Source organism: Notechis scutatus, chromosome 2 (assembly GCF_049901735.1).
Source record: "Notechis scutatus isolate UNSWTSFEM ecotype Mainland chromosome 2, rNotScu1.2, whole genome shotgun sequence".
Lineage (NCBI taxonomy): Eukaryota > Metazoa > Chordata > Lepidosauria > Squamata > Elapidae > Notechis > Notechis scutatus.
In genome coordinates, this window is record NC_142010.1 from 150,746,079 (window position 1) to 150,766,294 (window position 20,216).

The 20,216-nt window shown below is 41.6% G+C and overlaps 1 protein-coding gene across 4 annotated transcripts in view; it reads left to right on the forward strand.

Annotated features, from left to right (window-relative positions):
- Positions 1-20,216, forward strand: part of GRIPAP1 (GRIP1 associated protein 1) — a 68,758-nt gene that overhangs the window by 34,611 nt on the left and 13,931 nt on the right. For all 4 annotated transcript variants that reach the window (XM_026676322.2, XM_026676321.2, XM_087956744.1 and 1 more), the window contains 4 exons: positions 1,450-1,545; positions 3,959-4,015; positions 5,393-5,492; positions 18,305-18,432. In XM_026676322.2, the coding sequence (XP_026532107.1) occupies positions 1,450-1,545; positions 3,959-4,015; positions 5,393-5,492; positions 18,305-18,432 (381 nt within the window). The remainder of the gene's footprint in view (positions 1-1,449; positions 1,546-3,958; positions 4,016-5,392; positions 5,493-18,304; positions 18,433-20,216) is intronic.

Sequence of the window (20,216 nt, forward strand, 5' to 3'; positions counted from 1 at the left end):
GGAGGAATTCTGGGAGTTGAAGTCAACAAGTCTTAAAGCTGTCAAGTTTAAAGACCCCCTGGCTTAGAGAGAACTGTAAGTCCCTTAGATATAAGTCTAAGTGTTATTGTTAAGTGTTATTATAATTTAAAGGGGTCTTTGGAGCTTACTTTAAACTTGAGTGTTACTTTTGTGTAAACCATGGTGCTGATTCTCCTTTCTACCAGTATCTCATATGATCAGTCTTTTGGCTCCAGAAAGAGAGGTCCTACTTGACAAATTGAAATCTGTTTAGCTATTGCGAGTTTCCCCACGATGATCCACGCAATTCTCCACATGTTTATGGTGGCAAGGGGGGATGATGGGAAGGGAAGATAACCAGGACTGTTTTAATAAAAATCATACCGTACTTACCAAACATTCATCAGAGTTCCTTAAAGAATCCCTGAAACTTCTTTGGATTATAAATGCAGGCTATTGGCCTGAAGATTGAAATTTCCATGTCCAGCAGCTCTAAGGTTTAACAGTTCTTGCTGTTGGAACTGAATGGGGTATTTGCAGGTAATGTGCAGAGCAGCGGAACAGAGCGCTTGGAAAGGAGAATTATTGAGATGGGCGTAGGGGTGGGATTCTACCAGTTTCGCACCTATTTGCTAGAACCGGTTGTTAACGTTCTAAGCAGTTCGGAGAACCAGTTGTTAGAAGAAATTACTGGCCTAATCCTGTAAGGAAGGCAGGAAGGAAACATTCTGGTGTTGCTTACAGAAACTGCCTCTCCGTTACCCCTTATTACATTCTTGGCAGGACTAGACTTCCTGTCTCTGGAACTTCTCTGGAGTTTTTTTTCGCCTCCTTTGCTGGTACTTTGCTTGTGTGGAATGACTATTCAAAGTTACAATGGCACTGAAAAAAGTGACTTATGATCATTTTTCACACTTGCGACTGTTGCAGCATGCCCACAGTCATGAGCGGAGATGGTGCCTCGATGTGAATGATATTCAGTTGGCTACACCCAGCCAATAACATGACCACCAAACCATGTCCACCCAGTCACATGACCACCAAGCTACGCCCACTGCCTAAGCCACGCTCACAGAACCGGTTGTTAAAAATTTGAATCCCACCCCTGGATGGGTGGCTATAGAAATTTGAATGAATGAATGAATGAATGAATGAATGAGTTGAGCAAGCAATATGTCAACTAGCCTTTCTCCTTCTTTACACTTTTGCAGTTTTCTCCATTGCTGCCACTTGGACTCCTTTCACATGTTAGCTGCTTTTTTTCTGCAGTGATGAAGAGTAGCTACACAGTTGAATTTTAGCCAGGCACGTTGTGCTTTTCCACTGAAAATGTCCTTTCTCAGCCGCTGGCATTTTCCATGTGAGAGGAATAATATCGGAATCTTATTCTGCCTTTTAACTACCTTGCTCCTGGTCTCTCCTGCTCCAACTGGGTTGTTTCCTCTGCAGCTAAAAGACCAAGAGGTGGAGGCAACTAAGGAGAAACTGCGAGAGATTGAAAAAGCCAGGAATGAGCACATGGACACAGTCAACCGGCTGAAGCAGGTGTGTATGCCCTGAGCCTGCCAGCTTCCTGCAGGAACTGGTTGGCAGGACGCACTTCCTTCGGCCATCTGTTCCCTCACTTCCTGCCAGGACTTGCCCACCTGCTGAATTATGTCTCCTCCTCCAGTGTGGTTGCAGTACACTGGCATGGGTAGATAGATGGTGCTGCTGGCCCTCTCCAATTCATGTATTCAAACTAAGGTTTTTGCGGCAGTTCCTGGAGTGACAAGAACACAGGCTTCCAAAAAATGCCGTTCCTGGTTTGGAGAGAAGGAAACTGATCTGAGTGTAGAACAGCTCATCATATTCAAGAGAATGATTGAATCACAGAATGCAAGGATTGGGAGGAATCTTCTTGGGGAGCATCTAAACCAGGGGTGTCCAACCTTGATCTAAACCAACCCTCTGCCTAGTGCGGGAATTCACTATTGCAGCTGTGTATAAAAGCAGGAAAATATGATGCCCAAAGGAAAGAGGGAAGAAGGGAAGAAACGTATTTTGACACTCGGCAAGCTTTCTTTTGAGTTGGGAGGATGGAAGCAAAGTCTCTACAGTTTGCCCTTTTTTAAATTTCTGGATGTGACCATATAAGCTCTGACTTGTTAGAAGAGCAAAAAAAATCTGCTTTCCTGTAGCTAATGGAAGGTGTCAGTGGTCTCAGTGTACTGGCCTTTAGTTCAATAATCCCAGTGCAATTATTCAGGAATCCCCTTATCCCAGTTTAGACAAAAAGGATTGTTGTCAGCCCTTCAAGGTAGGCCAAGTTAGGAAACAGACACCACAAGAAACAGCAGAATTCTCTTTATTATTATGAACTAGAACAGAGGTCTCCAAGCTTGACAACTTTAAGACTTGTGGATTTCAACTCCCAGAATTCTGGGAGTTGAAGTCCACAAGTCTTAAAGTTGTCAAGTTTGGAGACCCCTGAACTAGAATAACAAAATCTTGAAAGCCCAATCACATTTCTCTTTTCCTTCCGTCTTATGCCTAGGAAAACCAAATTGAGGCAATCTTTAGTTTCTTTCTCCACCAGTTAAATTTATTACAGACCTAAAGCCAGATATAAACAAAACACCTGATGATAGATAGATGATAGACGGACAGACAGACAGACAGACAGACAGACAGAAAGATAGAATTGTCACTTTGAATGTACAGTAATTGGCATTCATTAAAATGAAATTTCATTGCAAACAGCTCTCAAAGGGTCACTAGCTCCAATGTACACTACATAAATGTGACTAAATAAATAAATACATACAAAATTATACATATACCCATATATATTATATGACATAGAGAAACAACACAGTCTAGTTTGGATGAGAAATAATACATTAGATAATTATATTAATACAATAGAAACAGTACATTCTTCTATATATGTGTATAATAGAGGAACAATAAGTACAGGTAGTCCTCAACTTACAATAGTTCAGTTAGTGACCATTCAAAGTTACAACATCACTGGAAAAAATGACTTATGACCATTGCAGCTTCCTCATGGTCATGTGATTAAAATTTCAGATGCTTGGCAAGTAGTTCATCATATTTAGGATGTTTGTAGTGTCCCGGGGTCATGTGATTACCTTTTGTGACCTTCTGACAAAGTCAATGGAGAAGCCAGATTCACTTAACAACCATGTTACTAACTTAACACCTGCAGTGATCCACTTAACAACTGTGGCAAGAAAAGTCATAAAATGGGGGCAAAAACTCTTCTTAACAAATGTCTCACCGACAGAAATTTGGGGCTCCATTGTGGTCGAGGACTAAAAATAAGAACAAACATGCTAAAATAAATCCAGATAAAATACTGTTATAAGAAATTCCAAACTAATAATGGCAAAGAGTATCATACAAAGAGTAGCACAAATTGAGAGAAGTTGTGAAGTTATTATTTTTCAGTCCTTGCCAAAAGAAGCAATGCTAGTATAGGCTCAACTGCTGAGGACTTCAACTCCCAGAATTCTGGGAAAGTCCTCAGAAGGGTTTTTTTTTCCTCTTTCTTTCTTGTTTTCTCAGACTAAGCTGCTTTACCAAGTTGCCACACACTTCTCAAAAGTCTTCTCTGTGCTTTTTCTACAATTTGAGATTGCACCCCTTTTTGTGGTAGATGGGCTAATTGTAAAATATAAGACGGGCTAAGGGAAAGAAAAAAAATGAATTCCTAGAATATGACCAGGATTGGAGATAAAGCTAGGGGAAGCAGCTTTGGTGCATTTTTTTTTCTTTCTTTCATAGTATGGCATTTTCAGAGTAGTAGAAACGTTGCTTTTATCCCACCCCTGGAATATGAAGAGATCCCATCACTTGCAGCTCAGTGGTCCTGCTTTACAAAGAGGTAAAGCATTGTAAAGAGGAGGTGTATCATTTTGACTTACGAAGTGAAAAGTCCATGTCTCTTTGGCAGGAAGTGAAGGACACAGTAGATGGGCAACGGATCCTGGAGAAGAAAGGGAGTGCAGCAGTAAGTTGGAGGGATTCTACATGGAAATTGGGCGGGGATATGAAAGTGTGCGTACATCATACTTGGCCTTGCTGGTTGAGCTATTGTGAGAGTCCGCTTGCTGTTCTTTGCCTCTTTCTATTAACCTCTGAGATGATTTTATCAGGACAGGACATTTTTGTGCCGTCCTCTTTGTGAAACCTGAAGGAAATGTGAGGTTGAGAATTGCTGGCAGGCTTTAAGATAGGCCTGCTAAATTCCAGTCTACCACCACAGTTAAAAAAAAGGACGGTTGGAAACATCAGGCCCTGTGAAGCTGACAAACAAGAACTATTTGGTTTTCTGGAAAAGATTTTTATTTTATTTTTTACTAAACAAACAAACACCCAACTGATGAAATAGAACAAACACCCAACTGATGAAATCCCTTCACCTTAAATGCATGAAATTGCAATGGAGCTATGACCACTTCTGTTACTTATTTCATACTGTGAGTTCTCCTCACTGTTGCTGCTTATTTAAGTAACCAGAATGTGAGTTGCTTGAATAAAGATTATTCCAGAAGCTGGAGATGCTTCGCTGGATGGATGGTATTCTCATGGTGTTGACACGACTGGAAAACCTCTTCCTTCCATCCAGTACATGCCACCAATTGCAGATTGCTAAATCATGCAGATGTCTAGCCAATGCTCAATTCGAAAGTCTTCAAAACTGCCCTTGTTGTATTTTCTGGCCTTCATTGCAGTGTTGTGATTCCAAGATTTCTCAGAATGTACTACCTACAGAAATTAAAATGACACCTTCACAAGTCTTTATCTTTTTGGGTAATGGTAGCCCAACACTAATGAAAGAGAAGTACAGGTAGACCTTAAATGATCACTCATTCAGTGATCGTTCAGAGTTACAGTGGCACTGAATAAGGGGGGTCTTACGGCTGTTCCTTAAAGTTCTTGTAGTGCCCCCACGATCACGTACACTTGGCAGTTGATGCACAATTAGGACAGTCATGGTGTCTTGCAGTCACATGATTGCTATTTGTAATCTTCACTTCTGGCTTCCAACAAGCAAAGTCAGTGGGGAATCTGGCAGGAAATCACGAGTCACGGTCATGTGATATTGCGTTTAATGACTGTGCACAATTCACTTAATGACTTCAACTGGCACTGCCAGAACTACTATTATAAGTCGGCATGGTCACATGATTTTTCACTTTATGACCATGTTCCTGGTCCCGATTATGTTAGCTAACTGAGGCCTTCCTATATTATGCATGTGCTGAATAGCGGGCTTCTTTGCTTATCTTGTGCAAAAATTGGGGGTGAGACAGCCAGTGGTGGGACTAAGCTTCAGTGAATCCAGCCTTGATTTCCTCCACACCTCTCTCTTCCCCATGAACAGCTGAAGGACCTCAAAAGACAACTTCATCTAGAAAGGAAGCGAGCAGATAAACTTCAGGAGCGCCTGCAAGAGATCTTGACCAACAGCAAGAGCAGGACAGGTAAGAGATGACCTTCATGGCTGCAGAGGGAAGAGGGGACAATGACTTTGTGTATATAGGCATTTGGTTTCCTCCCACCCTCTCCACTATTGTCATCCCCCTGTCGGAATCGTGACTCTGAGGAGGAAGCCGAACAGCTGACAGGGAGTGGGGGTGTCGCTCCATTGGCTGTGGAGGAAACTGGGGAAGGGCAAAGTCAGGCTGGGCAGAACAGGGCAGAGGTGAACAAGGGAGAGGGAAGACCCAGGCCCACCCTCTTTTCATCCTAGGGCACTCAGAGAGGAACGGAGAAGAGAGCAACGTGTGTTGCATGGCTTACGGGGGAGGAAAAGGCCCTGATTCCCTTCATTAGCTACAGCTGGGAACACAGTTTATAAAAAAGGCAAGCTGTGTGTGGCAAGCTGTTGGGAGCAAACATGACTTTATCTTGTATTGCCGTGACTTATCTGTGTTCCTGGCGTCTTCCCAACCATGTGAGTTTTGCCCTGCTTTCAAGTCTGAAGTTCTTGCTCCTGCCCTGCCAAACTAATTACTTCAGTTTGGCTTGTTTGGACTTTTAAGTTACAGTGTGTGTTTACCCTGTTTTGGACTGAATTTTCTGCAGTCAAAGGCTGTTTCTGGGAGAGTTTTTCTCCATCCAGAAGGTAACCTGGACACTGGGGGCAAAGTTGGAGATAATAAAGGGACTCTTATTGATTATCTGACTGTGTTGTCTTTGTGCCACGCCCCGGGGCATTACAACTATATACAGTAATTTAGGCGGTAGCTCAGCCTTGAAAGCCATTGGGGTCATTAATTCTCAAATGCAAAGCTGGCTTCTAATTCTGAATTTTGGTATTGGAAAGTATCTTTGTGTCTGAGTAACTTCAACCCCTTGTCTGGAATCTATTTAGTACTGAGTAGTTTTAGTGGGTTTACATTTTGCTCATTTAAGTAATATTCCTATTTTAAGTCACTTTGTCTTCAAAACAAAACTCAACGACCTTAAAAGCATTCCCTTTGTTTCAACATATGACTAATTCAGCATGTTTTTTTTTTCAAAATGTATTTTGGGAATTTTAGAAAATTGCTTTGAAAGACACATTTACACGTAAATCTCTGTTGGAGTTCAGGCTTTTGTGGTGAAGGCAGCCAAGTGCCAGCTTTTTCTCTACCTTTGCTCCCTGTGGAGAAAGAGCAGGCACAGTGATCCATCTGCAGCTGCTATGAGTTACTTTTGCAATGGTTTGCCAATAAAATGGCTTGTACATGCAAAAATCTGAGCTCTACGTGGGCAGAATAGGAAAGGTTGGTTGGATAATATTCTGTAATGCTATCTGGGATTCATTTTGGTTTCTAGACTCTAAGGCAGGGATGTCAAACTCAGGGCCCGTAGGCTGGATCCAACCCACAGGGTGCTTAGATCTGGCCTGTGGGGCTGCCCTGAGAAGAGTGAAGGACCGGTCCGTGGTGCCTCTGCCAGTGAAAACAGAGCTTGGGAGGGCCATACATGGCCCTCCCAGGCTCCATTTTCAGCCGCGATGGCGTCTGGCTGCCCTTTGCCATGTGCGCATCCCCCCCCCAGCTCCATTCTTACTGGCAGAGAATAGCAGGAGGCTGTTGTGGCCAAAAGCGGAGCTCGGGAGCCCGTTTTCACTGGCAGAGCGCTCAGGCCACCACAGACGCCCCCGACACGAGTGATGTCAAGATGGCCATGCCCACCCCAGTCCCTGAGGTCAAACACAACCTTGATGCAGCCTCCAAAGAAATCGACTTGGACGCCCCTGTTCTAAGGGAAGGATATAAGATGGACTGTGGCATGAGATCCACCACTTGTGGGGTGAATTCCAGCTCTACTAGTTGAATTCAGAAAGTGGTCACTAGGAGAAAGGTGCCTTATAGCTGTAGTGTATTTCTTGTAAAAGAAGCCTTTTTTTTTGGATCCAAGCATTGGACAGCTTCCACTACATCTCCACATCTCCAATCTTCCCTGTTGTAGGAAGGGTGTAGAGGAGGCATCAGCTGCAGAATTCAAGAGAAGTAGATTATCTTGACCTCTTTTTTTACTCGATTCAGGCCTGGAAACAGAATGGAAAATGTAACAGATTACACTGATGAATGGCTTTTGTTGGCTTTGTTAGCAAAGGAGAAGTGCATCCTTCTTGGTTCCTCATCATGTAGTACCAATGAACCATGATATACTTCTGAGTTATCTGCAAGGACTGGAGGAGGGGGGCACTGTATGGTGTTCCTGCTCTTTTCTGGGTGGGTGTTTCCAATAGGTAGAGAAAGAGAGGCTGGTCAGCTGGTTGCTTCCTTGTTGGGTGCAGATGAAACAAACAGAATTCTAGCACATCAGAAGGCTATTTATTTATTGTTAAATTCTGACTCTTATTAGCTCCTATTATTATTCTGGGTTGTGAAGAAGCAGATTGCGAGTTTTCCTGGATTCTTAGCTACTGTTAGACTAGACCTGCAGTTAGAAGCTGCGATCAAGGGAACCTTTGCCCAATTTCAGCTGATGGGCAGGTTGTGGCCCTGGACTGGGAGAGTTTGGTGAAGGTAACTCACACCCTCATCAACTAGAAATTAGACAACTGCAATGGTTTTTACCTAGGGCCACCTACGAAGGCTGGGAAATGAAATTGGTGCAAAATGCAACTGGCTGTTGATTAGTGTGTGTAAGCCATCATATTCATGTGAATAGAATAGAATAGAATTCTTTATTGGTCAAGTGTGATTGGACACACAAGGAATTTGCCTTGGTGCAAATGCTCTCAGCATACATAAAAGAAAAGAGTCAAGAGTCAAGAATCATAAGGTACAACAGTTAGTGATAGTCATCGGGTACAATAAGCAATCAAATCATACTAGGAAACAGTCAATATAAATCATAAGGATACAAGCGACACAGTTACAGTCATACAGTCACAAATGGGAGGGGATGGGTGATAAGGAGTGATGAGAAGATTAAGAGTAATAGTAGTGCAGACTTTGCAATAGTTGAACAGGGTTGAGGGGATTATTTGTTTCGCAGAGTGATGGCTTTTGGGGAAAAACCTGTCCTTGTGTCTAGTTGTTCTGCTATGCAGCACTCCATAGCTTCGTTTTGAGGGAAGGAGTTGAAACAGTGAAGGTCTTCTTGCAGGTCCTGCATTGGCTTCCAATATGTTTTTGGGTGTAATTCAAAAGGGCTAATTGTAAGCTATAAAGCCCTTTATATGGCTTGGCTACCTGGTATCTCTAGGACTGCCTCATACCCTCATTCTGAGAAAGGAGGGACCGTCCCCCCCTCTTCTTTCCTTATCTCCTGCCTCAGGTTGATGAGCTAGGGCTCACCAAGAAGCAGAGTTTCTCTGTGATAACACTTTCACTGTGGAGTAGCCATTTTCCTAGAAATGTATTTGGTACCTGCCCTGATGTGCTTTAGGAAGGCGGTTAAAAACATTGTGACTTCATACAGGGCTCCATTTGTAATTGCTGTTGGAAGACTAGACACTATTGAGTTAGTATTATCTGATGGTGTATTTTTTAATTCAGCATTGATTCTGTTTTGACTGTTCTGATTGCTCTTTTGTAAGCCATCAAGAATTGCGTTGGGTTGCGGCAGTACAGAAACATCGCAAAAAAGCAAATAGGTACACAAACACATGGCCTGACCTTCTCTGAGAGCAGAATGCTATGCTTCCTACCATATTGTAAACTTTTTTTGCCTTGTGTTCCTGGAGAAGGATGGTGCGTACATACAACCATGACCATGTAATGTGGAGAGTAGGCACATATGTACCTTTTGTTTTGAATCTCATGAGCACTTTCAAAATGTGCCATAGGTACAGGAACCAAGGATAGGTAAGATTCTTGCAAGCTAATATAAAATGAAAAACTGGTTCATGGGAGCATTAAATTAACTGTTACATTTCAACAGGTAAAGCATGTAGCTATTCCACGTTGGTTTTTAGAAAACTCCTTTGACTTGAGTTTAGAGGTTGATTCAAACTGGGGTAAGATGTTGTAGAAAAGGAGCAAGCAGACCTCAAGCTCACTAGGTCAAATTCGTGGATCAAAGGCTATCTATGAAATAATCTCATGGATACATCCTTACACGTTGAATTTTTTTTAAAAAAAACCCAGCCTAGGAATATGTGATCTGTATCAGGAATCAGATTCATGAATCTTTTCATGCAAAAATCATCTTCTGATTTTTCCATAAGTGCTTTTTCCGACAACGTTGAGAAGGTAATTGTTTTGTTTGGCAGGTAAAAGGGAAAAATCCTGACAGATCTCTTCAAAGACGTAAATTCAATCCTGGGAACAAATGAAATATTTGAAGCAAAATACAGGTCTATTTCCAGAACTTGCACTGGCAGCAGTTTTGAGAACTCCTGGATCAGCATTGTCAAGAAAACAAGCTGTGTTCCAGGAGGGAGAAAAGATGCAGTCCCCAACTGCCAGACTCCACAGGAATAGGAAGCCAGCTGTCCAGTTTGTGTAGCAGTCAGTCAGACACCTGGCTGTCCCAGCTGTGTGGGGTCTGGAGGGAGGGGAACCAGGCGAGTTGAAATTGCTCCCAGGGAAATAAGCATTAAAACATTAGGTCAGCTCAGTGAGTCTTCTGGGAAGAGAGAGGATGCTGGAACAGGCAATTGTTGTATTGTGTTGCATTTGTTTGAATGGGGAAAGAGAACATGACGGGTTTGGATTGCAGCAGAGCTGGGCTGCCTAGTCAGGATGGCAGGTGAAGTAGAATGGATGAAGGTGGAGAAGAGACTGTTTCCTTAGGGTAGCCCTTTATTTGGGCATCTCTGTCCACTGGTAATATATGAATGACATGGTTAGGTTTCAGAACTAGGAGAATCCACCTCAGTGAAGTGTATTGAGAACTTCGGAGAGAGTTCCATCACATGTGGCCCAGAAGCCATGTTTCTTGACTGCCTTTGCCAGTGGACAAAATGAGGGTTTTTAAATCACAACCTGCTAAATTGCTGTCTGGTATCTTGAAAGTCTAGTCATTTCCCCAAGGGTTCCTCTTGCTCAAATTTGTGTCTTCTGCACGGCATGTACAAAGCCACATCCATGAATGGAGTTATTTATGTGCACTAGGGCAGGGGTCCCCAACCACCGGTCCCCGGACCGGTACCGGTCCGTGGAACAATTTCTACCGGGCCGCCGGTTTGCTGGGCGCCGCCATCTTGTTTTGATGAAAAAGTGCTTCCGGTGAGCTTTTCTGGGTAGAAAGCGGCGTTTGGGTGCTGAAAGAATCCTCGCGCCTTAGTTTCATTGAGGGGGGGCCGGCTTCGAACAAAACTAAGGCGCGGGGATTCTTTCAGCACGCATGGCAAGGTGAGCCGAGCGACCGTCCCGAAGCCGTCGCGAAGCCCATTGACACAGGTACAAAGGAGGAGTTGAAGGTGGCGGGGAGAAGCGGGGGACGGCTGGCTGGCCGGTTGCTCGGCTCGCCTTGCCATGCGTGCTGATGCCGGTACCAGGCCGCGGATGATTTTGTGATGCCGGTACCGGGCCGTGGATGATTTTGTGATGCCGGTACCGGGCCACGGCACAAAAAAGGTTGGGGGCCACTGCACTAGGGCCTTCTTGCCGTTGCTGAACTACATGTCCTTTGATCTTTGCTATTTACCATGCTTATTGATCCTGCTGCTTATACATCTGAAACAGCTGGAGGAACATTGGTGTTAATCTTGTCATTGGGTCTTCTCCTTAATCACAACCATGCCCTGACTGGGAAAGATGATAAAAATATTTTCAGCACACGTTGATCTTGGAACTGTGAAATATGATTTTTATAGGCACAATCAATCCATTCTAAACTGCTCTGCCCTCAGCTTTATAAAAGGGATTGCTAGTTGTATAAAACAGCATCTATAATTCTCCCTCTTTAAAGTAAGGCTGAAGCAAACAATTTTCCTGAACCCCAGGCGGCCTACAAACTAAAGGTGTTTTTTGCTGTTTTCCCTCTAGGTCTCCTAGTACCAGAAATATTTTCTTAATTTTCTGAGTTTCCTCTTTGTTGTTTTTGTGTGGTGTGCCTGTGCAAAGCAGAAAATGTTTTTCCTCCTCCGCAATTTTCCAGCATAAAATTGACTTTTTCTCTCTTTCTTCCTTTGGCAAAGTAACAGTGACCTCCAGCTTATCCTATTGCGAAAAGAAAAGATTAGGCTGTGGAGAAAGACAGGCCTTTGCAGCCTCAATAACCAAGAATGGTACTTGAATGAACAAGTAGTTTAAGGCCTGGGTCAGAGAATTAGGGAGATGCCTATGGTTCAGGTTGCCGGTCTCTTATTTTTGTGATTTAATTAAAAACAAACCATCCAGGCTGCGCAGCTGCTGTGTTTGCTGTAGGATCTTTCACTTCCTACGCACCCAGCACTCTCCTTTTGAGAAGCTCTTGAAGTTGTGTTGGATGGTTGGACAACTGCTAAAAATCCCATTTCTGGCATCAGAGGATGGTCTAAAAACACAAGGTGCAGAGAATTTCTGAAACAAGGCAGGATCAACCTGGTTGGTGGTCTAGATGGAAAGTCACAGTGCCCTTCATTGTAATAGATTATTTGTCTCTGCGGGCAGGTGTCGTCAGTGTGGAAAAGAAGAAATACCTTTTCCATCCCCAACCTAGCCTTTCTTCTTAATTGAGGCATGGGAGGAGAAAATGGATCTCTGTTTGCAGAAATGCTATCAAATTTAGACTCTGCTGCCTGTGCGCTCTGCTCTTCTTTCCCTTGGGGTGGTTTTTTTCTTTTTGTACTTATCAAAGTTTGGGAGAATGTATACAACATGTCACAATGGAACACGAGCGAAAAGCAGGGAGGAACTACAAAGATGGCGATTGGCTTCCATTGATTGTCTAGGACGGGATTCAAGGGAGGCCAATGTTCTGACTATCCTTAAATGGTTGTCATTCAAGGAGTGACCTTAGAAGAACTCACTGAAAGAATTGGGCAGCAAGTAATGGACAAACTCTTTGCCCATCAGGGAAGATGACTTTCAAAATAAGGACGATATCCTGGCATAAGGAAGTTCCTATTTGGGGAAGAAAGAAAACATACAATATGGATTCATGGCTATTCACTGAATAGCTTAGTTCTCCTTGAAGCTATATGGGTGGGAGCATGTGGAGGCCTTTAAGAGAAGCTATTATATTCCTCCTTACACTGTAAAAAAAAATCCGGCTTACCTAAAGCCCATCTCAAGAAAAGCCTGGTAAAAGAATAGAATTGGATCAGGGCCATCATAACTCTCATTCTTTGTCACTGTAAAGAGTAATCAGGATCTGCTGCTGAGTTCTGTTTCTGCTGTTGTCTTTCTGGTGCTGTATGTGCTTGTGTGCCTTCATTTCTGCAAAGAGACCGTACTGGCTGGGGCTGATGGGAGCTGGTGGCCAAGACAAGCACTCGTTTTAAGAGTCTCTAAGTCAAGAAGACTAAAACAGAATAGGTAGCAAGGGTTGCAGATTTTCCCCTTGCAGGCCTCCTTAGTAGCCTGTTTTAACCTTGCTTATCGTAAATCCCTTTTGGAAGCTTGGTCTTTGTTTTCTGCTAAAACAACCCCTTTCAAAAGCAAAAGAAAGCTCTCTCAGTTGTTTTAGTGGATTGGCGATGCACCAGATGGTCTGTATTGGAAGCCACATTCTGCAATCTGCTTTTTTAAAAGTGTCCCTTGCCTTTTCGGATTATATATGTGTACAATTTTCCAAGGTGGATTCATGTTCTCAGTTTTTTTTTCCTGATTTCAAACTGACAGTAATTTTTCTCCTTTTTATCTGCATAGCACTCTTGTATGATGGATAAGATGGGTTACACTATGACATAGCAGGTTGGTTTGTCCAATACATGCGCTCTACTATGTGTTAGTGTCCCACACATGCCATCTGCTTTCTCTGAAGAAGTTTGGAGAAGGAAGTTTGCCATCTCCTTAACCACAGTAGGTTATGATTAAGCCTGACACCCAAATGCAGGATGCATGCTGGTTACTGTCACTACACAGCACATGGTCCACCCGTGATTTGCGACAATTCGGTTTATGGTTTTGAAGGATGGTGGAAATTAGCTCTCCCCTGCAGTGGAATAACACAGTTAGCCAGAGGCTGACAATCTGCTACATGGTGCCTTAAGGCTTGTAGGCTCACCCAAGTATTTTAACAGGTATCTTTACTTTTTTAAAATCAGAATTTTGATAGGCAAAAGCCAAGTAACAGCTGCCAACTTTATTTGGGTTTTCAGGTATATCTCTGGACCCCACAGAGGTCTCAGATGTTTTTTTATAGAAAACAAAAATAATATAGCTTTGTCAAGTCAAGAACAGAGAGTCAATGTGATGCAATATCGAAAAGGTTGAACTAAGAGTATGGAGGTCTGGGTTGTATTCCACTCTCCACCGTGGACAATAACTGGGTGATTTTGGGTCACTCATTCTCTCTTAGGCTATTGAACCTAACAGATGCTGTTCTGAGGAAAAATAGGAAGACGAACTGCTATTCAGGAGCTGTCTTGAGCTCCTGAATGAAAGGCAAATGCAAATCTAATTAACAAATAAGGATTCTGACAGGGGAAAGGAAGTGGTAAATCTCACTCGTTTGCTGTCTGGTCAGTTGTGTCTTGTGATGGGCTATGTATGCTATGGCAGTCTCCCTTTGAATGCACAACTACCACCCTGTCTTGGCAGTTGTTTTATGAAAGAGCATGCGACATCTCAAATTTCAAAGGTATCTATGGGACACTCCCAAGCTACCCCACTTGTCAATGGGTTGAAAAGGCTGCTGGTAATGGGAGGAGACTGAAGACACCAAACTGTTAGTTGCATGCTTATTGCTTTGTTATTTTTATGCTGAAGAGGTGGCTAATGGCTATGTATGGACCTCAGGATAAATTTAATATCCCATCCAGGTCCATTTACGTCTCTCTGCTTCTGTATTTTCCTGAACAGTGAACTACACTTAACTTTGGTTTCCTAATCAATGGATTGATTCTTCCTGCTTTCAAGTAAATCATACATAAGATTAATCACAAAGTGCCCATTTCAGGCAATGTGACAACCATAATTAGTCTAAAAGAAAAGTGGAAGCTATTGAATTTCTCCTCAGAACTTTCCCAGCTGAAGAGAGGAGAAGCACATAAATCTAATCGGGGGGAGACTCATTTCCTATCTAAGACCTCCTGATATCTTCTGAGTATGTTGGATTGTAACCTCCAGAATTATCAACTGTGAGAATTTTGGGGTTTGTTGCCTCATACATCTGCAAGCTTTTGTAAACCAGAGTTTATTGTGAAGTCCAGAGGCAGGTAGCTCAAAATTATCCAGAGCCCCCCATAACTAAATGAAAATCTTAGGAGGAAGAGTTGGATAGCAAAAATCTGCTCAGCTAAATGGCTGCTAGTCAATTGCTTTTGGATTCTAGTGATTTTCAAAAGAAGGTGGGCTAAACTAGATGCAGATCAACTTGGTTTTAACTCTATTTGGATCATGGTTGTACGCCGTAATACATTAGTATGTTAAGGATTCCTCATTTTAAAATAGTCTCACTCATTTCCTTATACATTTCATCCCTGCATGACGGTACATCATATGATGGTACCAGGGGTGGGATTCAACCGGTGTTACTACCGGTTTGGTGACTATGTGTGCCGCACAAAGCACTGAGGTTGAAAAAGCAGGGAATAAAGGTCAGGTAAGAGCCTGGGTGGGTGGGTGGCCCAAACAGCAGCAAACACACAACCGGTTTGGTGTCTGCTGCTCTTCAGAGCTACCGGCTCTATAGAAGAGGGCAGAACCGGTAGCATCCCACCCCTGGATGGTACATGATCATCTCTCTTAAAACTATTTTTTTGTTGATCTGTTCATCTAAATGTACCAGAGTAAAAAAAAATTTTTTAAAATTATAAAGAGGGGAGTTTTCAAATGAGACTGCCTGCCTTATTTTGTTTTACTTTGTTTTGTTTCATTGCTTTATTTTTTATTTTTTTTACTTTACTTTGTACTTTATTTTACATTACTTTCAAAAAAAAGAAGTGAAAATCGAAAGCTTTAAAGTAGAACATTCAACACATACACAAGCTGAGACTGGAAACAAAGAATCTGCTGTGGTCATACAAAAGGTAATTTGGGCCTTGCAGTCAAAACTTCTGAAATCTTTATGGGAGAGGGGATGGCAACGGAAAGGCTGAGTTACTTCTCTATGCATTTCCTCCACTCACAACTCTCTTTAGCAGCCTTTGCATTAGATACAAGCTATCTTAATGCTGGCCTTGAGCACAATGAATGCTGCTAACCTGTGCTCGTTAACTCCTATGTGGCATATTTAAGAGGATAGCATCCTGTGATTTTAGACCAGTAGAGGGAGTATGAAGACTTCATGGGGGTTGTGGAAGCATGAGGCTCAAAAGCTGTTGTTACTCTTTGCCTGTGTATGACTGGATTAGCAACATCACTCTATTAGCCCTGCAAAGTAGTCCACCCAAGAAGCACAGTCAGGAGTGTTAGCTCTGTCTCTATTGTAAGGTTACATTAACAGAATCTTGTCACACTGGAAGTGTTTCTCCCTTCCTTTCCTTCTGAAATTCTTCTCATGCCATCCTCACCTTCTGCGGGCAGAGACATATTTTATATGCCAGTTGTTCAATCTGTGGCTCTCCATTCTGTCTCCCAAAGTGGTTCCCACATAACTATCACAACCCCCTGGTCAGAACTGTCTGTATTCCTAGTTAGGTCTAGGAAGAGTCTCACTGCTTCTAGGCCATCTGTGGTACCTAAAGCTGCAGAGTGACAATCTGCTATTCTCAAGGTTAGTTTGTTAATTCTCTGAGGAAGATGTGACATCAGATGAGATCAGAGTTAGGCTCAAAGTGATTAGAAGAGAGGAATTTGCATACGGTTGCTGAAGCAAATCCTGCTAAAAATGGGCAATCGCTCATTGCTTCTGCCTACATCTTTTTCAGAGCATTTCCTATCATGTTGACTCTGTGAAAAAATAGAATCTAATTTCTTACATGTCCACAAACTATTCTATCCATCTGCTAGTTCTGTTTCAAAGCCTGGGAAAATGAAAAAGTCATGATGACATCTATTCAGAGTTGATGTTGGTTGACCTCTGGGGAAGCAATGGCCTATTGAAGATGGCTCCACTACAAAACTGATAATCACAGCAGAATAAAGTCTTGGGAGAATTAGTGCCTCAGAATTCTTTTCTGGACAAAGGGAAGGACCTGGGATCACCTATAAGCATTCCACACAGAGGGTCTCTGCAAGGAGATCATAAAACAATGGTCTCCAGTAGGTTTTAGAGCTCTGGGAGCCAAGCAAAAGTTACATTTGCAGTACAGAGCCTTCAAACAAACATTGGGTTTGCCCACTTCCTTTCTTAATTACTTCAGGAAATGTTTTTTTGGAAGTTAAGAACCTTCAGGACAACAAGTTTCATCACACTGGATGATTTTTCTTCAATCCTCTGTGAAAGAGGTTTTGTGTAAATTTAAGAACTTAAAAAAATGAACAGCAAAAGGTTATTAGAACGTTGACTGTGGAAATTTATTAGCAGACTAAGAAGCTAGATAGGCTGGAAATAAGATTTTGAAATTAATTATATGAATCCTTTTTGTGGCTTATTCAAAATCCTATTTAAAACAAATGAAGATTTTGAATCTTAAGTGTAAGACATTTTCCCGTGAGAAAATGTTGTGGATTAGAAAAAAACATGATAAGAGATTTTGAAGATCGGGCATTAGAGCCAACCAGAAAGAACTGAAGATTATAATTAAAGGAGAAGAGATGATACAGAATGGAGGAAAGTATTTTAACTTTGGAAAAATTCAAGGATATTTTGTAATGACAAGTTACAAGAATAATATGGAAAAGGATGTTATACTGAATCAAATGAAACTGTCTGATATCTTAATAATTAAAAGGGACACACAAATAATAAACCAAAAGAGTGACTTGAACAATTTTCTTACCTTGGACTTAGAAAACAGATGTGTTATGAAGATGTTATAAGGAGAAAAGAGAAAATGCTAAGAAACAGCTTTTGAGCCACTATTTAAAGGGGTTAAACATCAATATTTTTAAAAAAACAAAAAAGAAGAGTTTTTTCTAATCATTTTTAATGAGTCATCCTAAACCAAGACAGTGATGAGGCTTTAAAGATTTGTCTTAAGATATGGGAAGAATATATTTTTGTTGTATTAGAAAAAATGATAGCTATGGTGTTAAAAGTAAAATAAAGGGTTACAAAGTTGGTTTATTTGATTAGGATTAAAATATAGATGTTATTTCTAATCCATGCTGAATTCGTGAAGGATTTTCTGAGAGGAAAAAGAGAAAATGATAAATACATTTACAGCACACTTCAAATAATGTGCTCTTCAGAGATTAAAGATTAAGATTCTTGATATGTTGTTTCTGTTGTTTCTTAATAGATTTTTTACTAGATCTGAATGTTGATAGATAAAAGACATGAGAAAAAGACTTATTGCATTTTTAGAGGCAATAAGTTACATTAAAAGGAAAGTAAATATGAAACTGATTTATTTGATTTAGATTAAAACATAAGCTGTTCTTTCTAGTAATTCTGAATGGACTTTTGCTGATTAGGACTGAATGACAAGACTAGTTTAAATTTTAATAAAAATTATTATAAAAAAAAGAGTCGAAGTTGGATGTTGCCTTCCTGAAAAGCAAAACTAAGTTTTGCCATAGAGTATCTAGAATGAAGTTAATTTTCTTGAAGATGCTACTATCTGCATATGTTTTCTCTCCTGGTCCAATGGTCCAATAAGTCATTGCAGCTCCTTTCATGGACATCTTCTAGCGTTCTCTTTGCCTTCCAGGGATCGAGGATCTTGTCCTGGCAGACATCAGTTCCCCCAGTCGGACTCAGACGGGAGACAGTAGCAGCATCTCATCCTTCAGTTATCGTGAAATCATGAAGGAGGGATCCGTGGCTGGTAGTAACAAGGTGAGGGATACAGAGGTAGAAATCAGAAGCCCGGCTTTCTAAGCCAGAGTTCTCCAACCTTGGCAACTTTAAGACTTGTGGACTTCAACTCCCAGAATTCCTCAGCCAGCTGGCTAAGAAATTCTGGGAGTTGAAGTCCACAAGTCTTAAAGTTGCCAAGGTTGGAGACCTTGTTCTAGGCCAAAGAAACCAGGGCTCTTGAATGATGAAGCTTTGCTTCGTGTGGGGATGAGTCTCATTCCCATAAAATATTTTTTCTGTTTCCCAACAGAAAATAACAGCATTTCCTGAAATGGCCCTTTCTGTCTAGTTTTTTCCTTTTCTCCGTGAAGGGCAAGTGAGTTTTTTCCCCCCTCGTTCTGCATCATTTCTTGCATCGGTGAAGCATGAGGTTGTAATTCACCCAAGCAAGTTTCATTTGACGCCGCAGTATTAGGGTTGTAGTCTTCAAGTTTGGGGGAGATTTTTTTTTCTTTCTTTTTTTTTTCTTTTCTTTTTCTGGGATTCCAAGGTCAGCCAGCTGCAGCCAGATGGGAAATGCTGGCACGAGTGGACAAACACAGCCTAAATATTTAAGGAATAGGATGGTTTGAGTATATCCTTGCTTCAGGAGTCTGTGATCCCTATCAGAATAACAAACTCACCTGTTTTTCAAATCTGTTCTTGTGTAATCTAAATTTAATGCTTTCACAGATGTTTAGAGTAATTCACACATGTTGTTTAATTACTGATACTCATAATTTGTATTGTCTGCCAAAACCTTTACTAACAGTAAATCAAAACACAACTTTACTGAAACATTATGTCAGTGCAAGGAAGTTAATGAAGCCTGAATAAAAAAAAGCAGGAAGAAGGCTGATGGAAGGATTCCTAGTTCCCCACCCACGTTTGACTCATTTTGTTAAGCTGGCTGTATCGTGAATCCGGACCTAAATGTGTGTAGCAAATATATGGAATTAATATTTTTTAAACATAGTGGAGGAATACTAAGATTGCAAATAGATTTGGAAGCTGGGAAATCTTGGCCCTTTATAATTAAAGTTACATTAACAGTTAAGAGCAATAGGTTAAATTATAATAGCCTATCTTTGAACATTTTCTAAAGCACATGACCTTACAAAGTAAAATCAACCAAAGAATAACTAAAGCAATAAGAGGAAATAAAATATGTGTAAATATTAAAAATGTCAACAGGAGTCACACATTATTAAAAGCCTTGGGAGCATAAAAATGTTTTTGTCTGGCAGCACAGATAAAATTATGAAGATGGCCCCACCCCCACCCCTTGTACCTACAAGTGAGGGAGGGCATTCCAGGAGCTACCACTGAAAAGGCCAGATAGCCTTCATTGCACCACAGGGTGGAAGGACAGCCAGAACCGCCTCTCCAAGAAAGAATGTTAGGGTACAGGTAGAAATAAGTGCGATGAAGAGTTCCTTCCGAGACTGCAGATCCAAGGGTGAAGCCCTTGATAGATTAAGCAGCACTCTGACTTGGGAGCAGAAACTAATTGGAAGCCACTCCATAAAGTACAAGCATGGTATGTTCACATTGCCCAGTTTCACTCAGTAATCCTCTACCAGCATTTTCTTCTAATTGAAATGTCTCGAATGTCATTAAGGGCAACCCAATGTATAATGCATTGCCCTAATTAAATGAGAAGTTACCAGGGCATGGATTCCTGTGATGAGAGTGTCTTTATCAGATTGAACCATAGCGAGAGAAAGATGCTTCAGTCCAGAAGCTCTCCAGAGCTATGACCCTGAAACTTTTAAGATGAGGAC